The following is an 11,362-nucleotide window of genomic DNA, read 5'->3' on the forward strand; positions in this document are numbered from 1 at the left end:
ACGTTTGACGGTCGGTCGTATGAGTCTATATTTTATTTTGAGTGAAATATCACCGTCTTTTAGAAGAGCACAGGTGTTTCTATTCTCTCATCTACCTTCACTTAAGGAGGAGGGAATCCTGTAGTCCCAGGAGTAGGATTGCAATCCGATTCCGTCGTTATTTCGTTGGCAGGTGGCACTCCTCCCATTCCCTATTATTTGTATGCTATCATACCATTATAAATGGGATGATTTTTATTGTAAATCACACCATATAATACAATCATTTATGATGCTTGTTCACAACCTAATGCTGTTGAATGACCCCCTAGAGAGTCCCCCAATACTCTCTTGATGTGATCGTGCATAGAATTATAAATTTTCTTGAGATACATAATACACATCCTCAAAAAATGACACTTATAAATGTGTAGTTGTCTGTCTCAAGGAAAAAATCTATGATTCTATGCATAGCCATGTCAGGAGAGTTTGTTAGAGGAAGAATTAGAAAATCACAAGTCAATAATGTTATATGGTGCTATAAGCCCCTAATGAGACCAGTGTTACGTATTTATTACTATAATCGTGAGATTGGATGAGCCCTAAGCCCCTAACCTAATCCTAAAGAGGCGGATCAATCAACACCCTCGTTGGGTTGAAGTCAATTAAACTCTAGATCAATTCACAAAGGTTCAGATTAATTTTTAATCTTTGTCAAAGTATAATCTCATCCACATTTTGACCCTTCATGTTAAAGATCAATTATAAATTCGATCGAAATTGAATTTAACGAGTCAAATCCTAACTATGTGAAAGCAAGACTTTAAATCTTGTGTCTTGCCCTCCTAAAAGAGTAATAATATTCTAATTAGAAAGTTTTCACTCGATCAATACTCGATTAACATATAAAAGATGTGCAGTTATGTATCTTGAGAAAATAAATCTTTGATTCCGTGTCCATACCACTTCAATTGAGTATTGACTGACTGAAGACTTTCTTATTAGAATATCATCACCCAAAAATAAAAAGTCTCTTAATTGGAGGTTAAAGTCGAAGGCGTTGAGTGATTTTATAATGGTGCACAAGAGAAAAACGAGGTCAAGTGTTTTTCATCAATTTGAAAACAAAATGGGATATAAAATATTCAATAAAATGGGGATGGTCTTTTGAAAAAAAAATATATAATAATTAAATATGATATAATAAACTTACTAATTTACCCTTTATTCTTGTTAATTTTTAGGCTAATTTAATGGGTTCTAAATATTCGAGCAGACCGTACCATTGTGAAGGACTCAATGTCAAGGCATTTGACCCTTGTTTTATCCATCAAACATTTTAAAAAAGAAGGAACCATAGTGATTTTTCTATTTAATGAAAATATAATGTGGACCGCAATCGAAGCGTCTGATGTAATTCATAATTATGATATTTTGATCTTCAAGTACATGCCTGCACTGGCAGTTCGTAGTTGGACACTAGGATATAATGTCAATTGTCGGCAGCACTCGAAATGATGGTTTACCATACCGCACAAGTGGCTGCACCATATACAGGGGCCCACATAGAACCGACTAAATACGTGGCCGCACATTGCGCGTGGGGTCATGGTTTTGAGAATCAAATTCTTTGATCGGATTGCAACCAACTATATCCACTTTGAGTTTCGATGATCCACTTTATTTTGGGCCATCCTGAGTATCTCAAGGAAAATAATTATGATTCCCATAAACTTTCATGTCAGGGTGTGTGACGTGAAATCTAATATTGAGGTCACTTCAACATTATTCTTATTTTTTATTTTTTATCACGATTCATAGTCATGGATAGTCCATAATTCATGAAACTTTTTTTAAAATAATCAAGAAAAAAAATATAGATGAATAATAAGTAAATGATATTTTTGACTTTATTATCAAATTCATCATCTCCAACACACACATGCACACAAAATCGTATCTTCTCGTTGAATCTTGAATGTCGAACAAAAGTTGAGTGTAGAGGGTGATCTTGTATTCTACGATTATTTGTTGGCAATTCATCAATTTAATCGACTAGTCTCTTAATCGGATAATTTTTTTGGATTTTTAAAATACTTAATAGAATTTATTGGCCATGATCTTAACAAGTGACTGGATTATTTGAAATTTCATCCGATAAATTTGCATGACAAACCCATTCCCCTTCTAAAACTCAATGTTTTGATGTTATAATTCTCCTCTTACATAGGGTAGGAAATAAGAGATTTCATGGGTATTTAGGATAATCCCTTATTTTCAAACCGAAGACATAGGTTAGTTCAGAACTACCAAAGACTAAATTAATCGAAATCTCCTCGAAGTCCAACTAATAAACTTTAATTTCCTAGACTAACAAGATCAAAATTTCTCGAAAAAGGAAACACTAGCCTCACATTTGTATTGTATAAAGAATCATGATTTTCTGACTAAAAAATTTCAACTCTGTTTGTACAAGGTTGACGTGGTAAGGGCACATAACCATAGATCTTTTTATTTGGGATACACAAGATTTTGATCAACGGTTTTGTGCCCTTGTCACGTCAACCAATGAGAGATTGAGTGAAAAATTTTGAGTCCAAAAATCATTAGCGTTGTTTTTACGTAGTCTCATTTTTCCTCACATCTCACCATCATTTCTAAAACCCCTTGAATTTTTTAATTGGTTGAGCACATTTACCAAACATAAATAATATAAAATTGAATTATTAATGAAATCATGCAGCCCATAAATGACACTTGTCATCGAAACTCAAGATTGAAAATAGAAGAACTTTTGATTGTTTTCACTTAAAACTCCCAAGAAGGCCTTTGTTGTAGATTTGTAATTTATCAAAGAAAAAAGTATTGGAGTCATTAGACTCTTAACAACAACCAAAATTAATAAAAATACAGTTTTGGTTATGTTTTATTCTAACGTGAAAAATTATGAATTCTACATTGTTAAAATATAAAATCCAATCATTGTGATTTATCCTATGGAAACATAATGAACCCTTAATATGTCAATTTTGTTTATTACAGCACAATAATTCCTTACAAAAGAAATGACTCGTGAAAAAAAAAAAAAAATCCCTATTGTTAAAACATATAATCCAATATTTGGGATAAAACAAGAATGTTGAGGATAATCACATATCTCTACGCTCTAACCATCAAAAGTTGGTGAGATGGCCAAGACCATGCCTCACGAAGCAGAGGTCTTGAGTTCAAATCCCTCCTTAGGGGTCACCCTTAGGGATTTGTCCCAGATTAGGGTGATTGTAAACCAACTTCAAATTCACATTACACTATGAAAAAGTAGGATAAAAAGTTGTAGTGTTGATGACAAGGCCCCTCCTACCTTATGTGTGTTAGATTTGGGGGAGGGGGAGCTTGCTAGGCCTCCATTTGCACAGTCTCGTGCAAGGCACTCTATTGATATCTAGTTTCGTGCCATGAAGCTCATCATGACCTATCATAGATATTGTCTGATGAGTTAGGGTGAGTTTTCAGTGGCTTAGGTACACATGGGGGTCGGAGCTTGCTAGGCTTCTATTTGTGTAGTCTCGTACAAAAAACTATATTGATATTTAGTTTTGTACTGTCAAGCTCATCATGACTTATTATTGATATCGTAATGACTTGGAAGGAGTTTTCGATGGCTTAGGTACACATGGAGTAATAGTATGTAAATATTAACTTTTCTTAAAGGACACAATACATAAACTAAGGGCACGCTATTTGCACCCACATTTTCCCTTGTCCCACACACTTTACTACCTTCATTCACTATCTCAAATTGTACAGTGGTCCTCTCTCTTTCTTTCATTCTTCTTCTTTTTTTCATCTGCACCAACTTTAAATTACTGTTTCAATAAAGATTTCATGGCATAAGAAGTAATACCCTTAGAATTTACAAAGTAAATTAGAAATAATCATGAAAACTTCGACACCTAATCTAAGGGTTGTTTAAAAACCTTAGTAGCTTAAAAAGAAAATCCAATGAAATTTATTTCAATATGTTAGTACCAAATTCTTCTACATAAATTTCATAGGAATATATTGAATCTAATTAAAAGGATTCGGCAAGATCTTACCGAGTCGCAATATAAACTTTCATTAACTTCTAATCAAATAAAAAATTCGTTTATCGAAAAAAAATTAACCCTTTTTAAGCGGGTGTGATAAGTAATTTAAAAAATAGCGTTGAAATGCATGAGATCAGCAAAAAGTGGGTGCAAATAGCCTAGTCGTCCGGTCCTTAAACTAATTACAACCCCAACCCAAAGAAATCTAGTGGGGGCATTTTTGTGAACAAACTTAACAGAACCTGCGGCTATTTGGGATTGGCGGCGTCGCAGAGCAGTTTCCACAGTTTTACATCCATCAATCATTTATTTTATATATATATATCTTTTCATTTTTGTGGAAAGATTTTCAAACACAGAGAGCGCGAGCGAGAGAGAGAGAGAGACTGTGAGAGAAAGAGAGTTGGAGCAACAATGTCACTTCGTCCCACATCTCGATCTGAGATTCGGAAGAAATCCTACAAAACAGGCGTAGATGCAGATGAAGCTCGACGAAGGAGAGAAGACAATCTCGTCGAGATCAGGAAGAACAAACGAGAGAACAATCTTCTCAAGAAACGCAGAGAAGGCCTTTTCCAATCTCAGCAATCCGTGGAGTCTTCTCAAGACCCTATCGGGATCGAGCAAAAGGTCCATCAATTTTGTCTAAATCTCTGATTTATTCGATGATCGATTAATCTATCTTCCAGATTTTCACTAATCTTGTTTCCTATAATGCATTCTGGTTCTACTTCTGTAATTGTTGTTTTTAGATTGTCGATCGATTGATTCTTGAACTTTGGACTGTTTTTACGGTGTTTGATTTGATGATAGTCTCTGTAATATAGACAAGAAACTTTACATTAGGGTATGTTTGGTAACACTTCTGAAGTCTGAAGTCTGTTTTCTGAAATCTGGAGCCTGAAATCTGAAATCTTATTCTGAAAAAGTTTGTTTATCATTTTTAAAAGCTTTTGGTTACAAATAGAATTTCAAAAAAAGAAATTTTTTTTAAAAACATAATGCTCATTTTGACAATATTACCCTTTTGTAATTCTAATAAATTATCAACCGAAAATCATAACATGTTATGCATAATGAAACCATCTACACATTTAATTTCGATTTCAAACACATCAAACACTCCAAAAGTATTGTTTTCAATTTTAATTCATACTTGAGAAATTATATTCCAACAAGGTAATACTCAAACAATAAACAATCATTCATTTTTTAGTTGAAAAATATAGGGTCTTCGAACACAAAACGAGAGAAAGGGGAGAGACTTTGACAACACAGTTGTAGAGGAAGGAGAGGTAGAAAAGTTAGAAATAAGGGTTTCAGGGTTCGTATAAAGAAATGATAAGTGATAGAAATCAGGGTTTTGAGGAGGGTATTTTAGGAATAAAAAAAAATCAGATTTCAAAAGTTTTGTCCAGCATCCCTCCATCGTTGGTTCAAAACTTCTGAATTTTGGTTCTGAAGTTTGAAATCTGAACCAAAACAAATGGAAATAAAACTTTTAAAGTCTGAATTTTAAAGGTGGACCACCTCCATTCAAACTTCAGAAGTGTTACCAAACACACACTAAGGCAAAAATTGAACCTTTACTTGTATGCATTTATTGTTATCTAACTAAGCATTTATATCAATCAAAATTCCCTTTTTCCTCATTTGTATGGGGGATAAAAGACTCAAATAAGATTCTAAGTATCCAGAAATCTATGAGTTCTCACGTCTATTTTCTTTCTTAACTGGTAAGGCAAAATGAGGAGTTGAGTTGATGTTGGACCAATCCCTTCTTCAACCCCTACAAAACGAGAGTTGAATCCGATTTGGGGGTTGCAACTCTCAGTAGTTGGCCTTCCTAATGTGACCTAGAATTGCACATTGATTTACTTGAAACTTGGTCAAGTTTGATCAATCTTTTAGGTAAAAACAAGGTACAAAATTCGAACTTCAAATATTGTTGCAGGGCTGATATTGTGGAATTAATGCTTTACTGTACAATGGTCTCTAAGGTTTGGGAGGCAAATTTTTTTACATGTTCGATTCATTCTTTTTTTACAAAACCAAAATTATCTAATGAAAAGGAAAGATGTTAGTCGCGCACACTAGGTTCCTCTCCAATTTCATCACAAAGCGGACAAATCTTTCACCCATTTGGCTGCAACCATATGTTTCATTCAAAATCACTCTAAAAAAGATTAGATTAACTAGGGAAAAGATTAAAGAAAGGTGGGCTATTGCAGTGTAAGATATTTAGGGAAAAAATAGATTAAATTGTATGGAGTTACCAGAAAAAAGGCTTTATCAGAGAAATTGTAGAAGTATTCATGTATGGGAGACCTGCTGACTCCAAACTGTAAGAAATTTGAGTGAAATTCAACGAAATTGTTGCCAGGTTTACTGTTACTCTGTGCCCTTGATTTACTTGGCACAAAAATGAACAAGTTGCTCCTAAAATTAACCTAGTATAGATTATTGTGACAATACAAATTACTGAAAGTTTAATGATTGATCTACTTCAAAATTGATATCTGGAGAGATGAGGTAAAAGAGTAAGAGGGGATCTATTTGAAAATTTGGGTTATTAACTTTTCCCATTTGGTTATACCTGCATTAGATCAATAATTTCTTGAGGCTCACTTCTAGTTCTTGGTTTCTTCCGACAGTTGGAAAGTCTTTCTGTGATGGTACAAGAAGTATGGTCTGATAATCCTATTTTGCAATTGGAATCAACCACTAAATTCAGGCAACTTCTTTCAATTGGTATGTATGCTTTGCTTTCATTGGAATATCTGGATTTCTTAATTCGGGATTTCATTTCTTCAATGGTTGAATTATGGTTGACGTATTTGTGCAGAGCGCAATCCTCCAATTGAGGAGGTAATCAGTGTTGGTGTTGTCCCTCGGTTGGTGGAATTTCTTGGAAGGCATGATCTGCCTCCACTACAAGTATGGCCAAACCTTTTGTAGCTTTCCCCCCCTTTTACTAACGTACTCTATGCAGTGGAACTGTGTAATTTAACCATCATCAGGTCTAATTTAGCCTTTTTGCGCAGTTTGAGGCAGCATGGGCCTTGACCAATATTGCATCTGGGACTTCACAGCACACTCGAGTTGTCATTGATCATAACGCTGTCCCACAATTTGTGCAACTTCTTAGCTCTTCAACTGATGAAGTTCGAGAGCAGGTTTAGTCTAGTATTCTTTTCTTTTAGATCTTATCATTGGTGAAGAGACCTGGAAATGTACATATCTTCTTTGTTGGAACTATTGATTGATTGTTCACATTTTTTTTACCTACGTCTTTGATAGGCTGTATGGGCCTTGGGTAATGTAGCCGGTGATTCTCCAAGCTGTAGAGATCTTGTTCTCAGCCATGGTGCACTCATGCCATTACTGGCTCAGTTAAATGAACACTCAAAATTATCCATGCTAAGGAATGCTACCTGGACTTTATCTAATTTCTGTCGTGGCAAGCCACCGGCACAATTTGAGCAGGTCTGGAGACAATTGTAAACTTTATCAGTATTTTATGGTATTTTTTTTTTGTAGATGTAGTGACGAATTTGTAAATGTTAATTTGTTTATTTCTCTCTCCTTACTTGTATCAGGTGAAGCTTGCATTGCCAGCTCTTCAGCACCTTATCCACTCAACGGATGAAGAGGTTTTAACAGATGCTTGTTGGGCTTTGTCCTATCTTTCTGATGGCACTAATGACAAAATCCAGGCTGTCATTGAGGCAGGTGTTGGCCCGCGGCTAGTGGAGCTTCTCCTGTAAGATTATATTTGCACACTTTTCAAATTTGGGGATTATTCTACTTATCAAAAAAAACAAAAAAATGGGGATTATTCTCATTTGTAATTACCATTTCGTCTGCTAGGTAGAGTAATTTAGTTCTGGGTCAGGATCCCCTGACTCCTAAGAACGACTCATGAAAAAAACAGATGAAATTAACCCTTTAAATGCAAAATTCAATGGTTGAGATTTATCCTTGAGATAAGTATCTCCGAGATTTGTGATAGAGATACTCATAAATCTCAACCATTGGATTTTGTGTTTAAAGGGTTGGGTTCATGTGTTTTTTTCATGAGTCATTCTTAGGAGTCAATGGATCCCAACCCTTTAGTTATATTGTCATTTTTGATACCATTTTGACATTTTTGCTCATCTACATTGATTATCATGTCCTTTCTTTTTTTTGGTTTGATATTGGATTTTGATCTGTTCTTGATCTTCATTGTTTTGGGATATTTACTTTCCTCCAGTCATCCATCATCTACAGTTATTATACCTGCTCTTCGGACTGTGGGAAACATTGTCACTGGTGATGATTCTCAGACTCAGGTATTTATCAAACCTTCATGTTTGTACAAGATAATTTTTTGATATCAGGGCATGCAAATATTTTGCACTCTGATCTCTTTTTTGGTCTGTTTCCATTGAAGTGCGGTTTTCATGCATAAGTTGCCTATTCATTGCTAAAAAATTAGGTGGTTCCAGTCATTTCTCGCAGTTCATGCCACACATTGAACTTTTCTTTAGTCGACCTCTTTGGCTGCCAAAAGCTTCAACTTGAAATTCGGTCGATCAAAAGTCTTGGAAGATTGCCGAGTAGGTCATACTTAGGATCTCATGTAGTTCTTTGACTAAATTGAATTCTGTAATACTAAGTTGGCATTTGCATTGAAGGGTTTTCTGGACATATGATATTTTGAATTTGACTATGGGCGGAGAACTGCTCCTGAGGGATGCAGCTGTTGCTGTTTCGTATTTCTGTCGTCTATGTTTGGGGATTTGGTGTTTGGAAAGATCCCACGTTGTGTATCGTAGTTTATGCATTAACAATAACCACTTTTAACATTTGTCAGCACCACTCTGGCAGGGATGCGTTCTTCCTTTATTGACATTTTTCTTTCTTCATTTGATTTGCTCTATTCAGCCTTGTGCCCTTCCATATGAGCCACTAACCTGTGACAGTCTTCAACAAAGGAAGATCATTTTCTTGAATATGATATATGGGCAGTAACGTAATCCCTTAATGATGTTTTTTTCATGGCTATACAATCCCAGACTTCAAACAGTGCCTAATGTCCGTTATCCATTGTGTTTATGTCTTTGTATATTTCCTTTCTTTTCCCAAGTGTGGTTAATTATAGTAATTCAAAAGCACAAAACAAAAGAAAACTGATGGTATGATTCTAAACGAGGTGGGTTCCTTCAATTCTTGTTTTTCTACATTTTAGCATGTATATAGGTCTCAATTCCCCCCCTCTCCCAACACACACACACACACACACACACACACACATCTTAGGATACCATTGGCTTTTTTCAGCCGGGGGTGAGGTGGGAAGATTTAGGAGCTCATGGTCAGATGGCATATAAAATTTGTTCGCTAGTTCAGATTTGGTGTACTTGTATATGCTTTGTATACACATGTATGGGGGCATGAGCATGCCTTTGTCATTATCATCATCATCTTTATTTGTTGTATCCCAAATAATGGTGTTGGCAACATGATCCTGTTTTACCATTTCTCTGTTCTTTACTTCACTATTATCTTTCTCATGATCAGAGTATAACTTGTGAAATATCTTTTCAGTTTATAATTGACAATCATGTGCTTCCGTGCCTCCATCAACTTCTTACACAAAATCACAAAAGGAGTATTAAAAAAGAAGCATGCTGGACGATTTCAAACATCACAGCTGGGAATAAAGGTCAGATACAGGTAAAATACCCATTACTTTGTTTATCTTACAAACTGTGTATTTTTCCCCTAAGCAAGGATATCAAAATCATCTTCTAGATATTAGATATCTGGCATTGTTAGTCATCACATCAAGCAAAATGGTAGATAATACTGCTATTAATGGGCACAAATTAGTCCTGGTTCGAAGGATACTTACATCTGTGACTGTTGATTGAGAAAATAAGTAGCTAGTGGGATCAAACAATGTGCCTCCCATCATCCATGTTTTTTTTTAACTTACAAGCTATCTAATGAGGTAGCTTCCACGTTTTTCTTCGAATGTAACACTGAGTTGACATTGTTATTTGTGAAGCATAACTTATTTTTATTATTTTCCTTTACTTGGTATGAAACAGGCTGTTATCGATTCGAACATCATCTTGCCTCTTGTACTACTACTCCAGCAAGCAGAGTTTGATGTCAAGAAGGAGGCTGCATGGGCTATCTCAAATGCTTCCTCGGGAGGATCCCCTGAGCAGATTCAGTTTGTGATTTTATTCTCTTTCCCATCCATTCTTTTAGTTTCTTTTCTCATTTCGTTAATGTTTGATATTGATGCCCCTGCAGATTTTTGGCAAGTCAAGGCTGCATAAAGCCACTTTGTGATCTTCTGATTTGCCCGGATGCGAGAATTGTGACAGTGTGCCTTGAGGGCCTTGAGAATATTCTGAAGGTGGGCGAATCTAATAAAGAATCAGGGAAGACTCCAGTGAACATATATGCGCAGATGATTGACGATTGTGAAGGATTAGATAAGATTGAGAATCTACAAGGCCATGACAACACTGCTATCTACGATAAGGCTGTGAAGATCTTGGAGAGATACTGGATCGAGGATGAAGATGAAGAACAGAATATTGAAGATGGTGTGGTTGGTGCTCAGCAGGGCTTTAATTTTGGAACTAGCCAGCCCGATCTTCCCTCAGGTGGCTTCAAATTTGGTTGAACTTGGGATAAGATTTTCAGTCTTTACTGTGTTTTCTTTTCTTATGTTTTGCTTTTAAGGTTCTTAGTTTCTGCGACTGAATTTAATGAGTTGATACTGTCTTCCTGGTGACAGAGTCAGGGTTTTTTTGTCTGTCTCTCACATCGATACTTTTAAGTTTCAACTGAATATAGCAAGGAAGATTTTCGATCGGTCAGAATTTGGCATATTTCATGATTAAACCCATCTTTGGCAAATCTGACATTCATTGAAAATCTTGATACGTGGATTAGCTTCGATGATTTGTTGTAGTTACGCATTTTTTCCCTTTTGGTAGGCAAGTGGGCTATTGATTTAGTGGGTGAAGATAGGTTTTGAACTAGGCCGCCTCCTCTGGTAATGAAGGCTACTATTAGTTAGTTCATTTCATTTTAGTGATGCTTGCTGGCTAACTTTTTTGCATGATCATGGAAAAGGGGGAGGAGGGGTTAGATAAAACCATTAAAAAGTCCTATGAGAAATCTTTGATTTCGAGATTTTTTTTTTTTTTTTGGAATTTCATTATGTCCTGGTAAGAAATCCTAGATTTTTACACCTTTTATAAGTGAGATTCTCCAAAAGAAAAAAC

General features: G+C 35.5%; 1 protein-coding gene across 1 annotated transcript; it reads left to right on the forward strand.

Moving 5' to 3' along the window:
• The first annotated feature begins 4,340 nt into the window (after positions 1-4,340).
• LOC147402573 (importin subunit alpha-4-like) lies at positions 4,341-10,954 on the forward strand. The gene is made up of 10 exons (XM_086444271.1): positions 4,341-4,697; positions 6,722-6,818; positions 6,913-7,004; positions 7,112-7,243; positions 7,368-7,553; positions 7,667-7,830; positions 8,323-8,401; positions 9,660-9,788; positions 10,166-10,293; positions 10,377-10,954. Exons 1-10 carry the CDS (start codon positions 4,482-4,484, stop codon positions 10,753-10,755), a joined length of 1,602 nt encoding a protein of 533 aa, XP_086300397.1. The 5' UTR covers positions 4,341-4,481; the 3' UTR covers positions 10,756-10,954.
• Positions 10,955-11,362: the final 408 nt, after the last annotated feature.

Source organism: Akebia trifoliata, chromosome 5 (genome assembly GCF_017979445.1).
Source record: "Akebia trifoliata isolate Shusen 1 chromosome 5, ASM1797944v1, whole genome shotgun sequence".
In the NCBI taxonomy this organism is placed as follows: Eukaryota; Viridiplantae; Streptophyta; class Magnoliopsida; order Ranunculales; family Lardizabalaceae; genus Akebia; species Akebia trifoliata.

Coding starts and splice junctions, on each gene's coding strand:
- LOC147402573 (XM_086444271.1), top strand. CDS start 4,482: ATGTCACTTCGTCCCACATCTCGATCTGAGATTCGGAAGAAATCCTAC. Junction 7,554..7,666: donor CACCGGCACAATTTGAGCAG/GTCTGGAGACAA, acceptor TACTTGTATCAG/GTGAAGCTTGCATTGCCAGC. Junction 10,294..10,376: donor GGATCCCCTGAGCAGATTCA/GTTTGTGATTTT, acceptor ATGCCCCTGCAG/ATTTTTGGCAAGTCAAGGCT.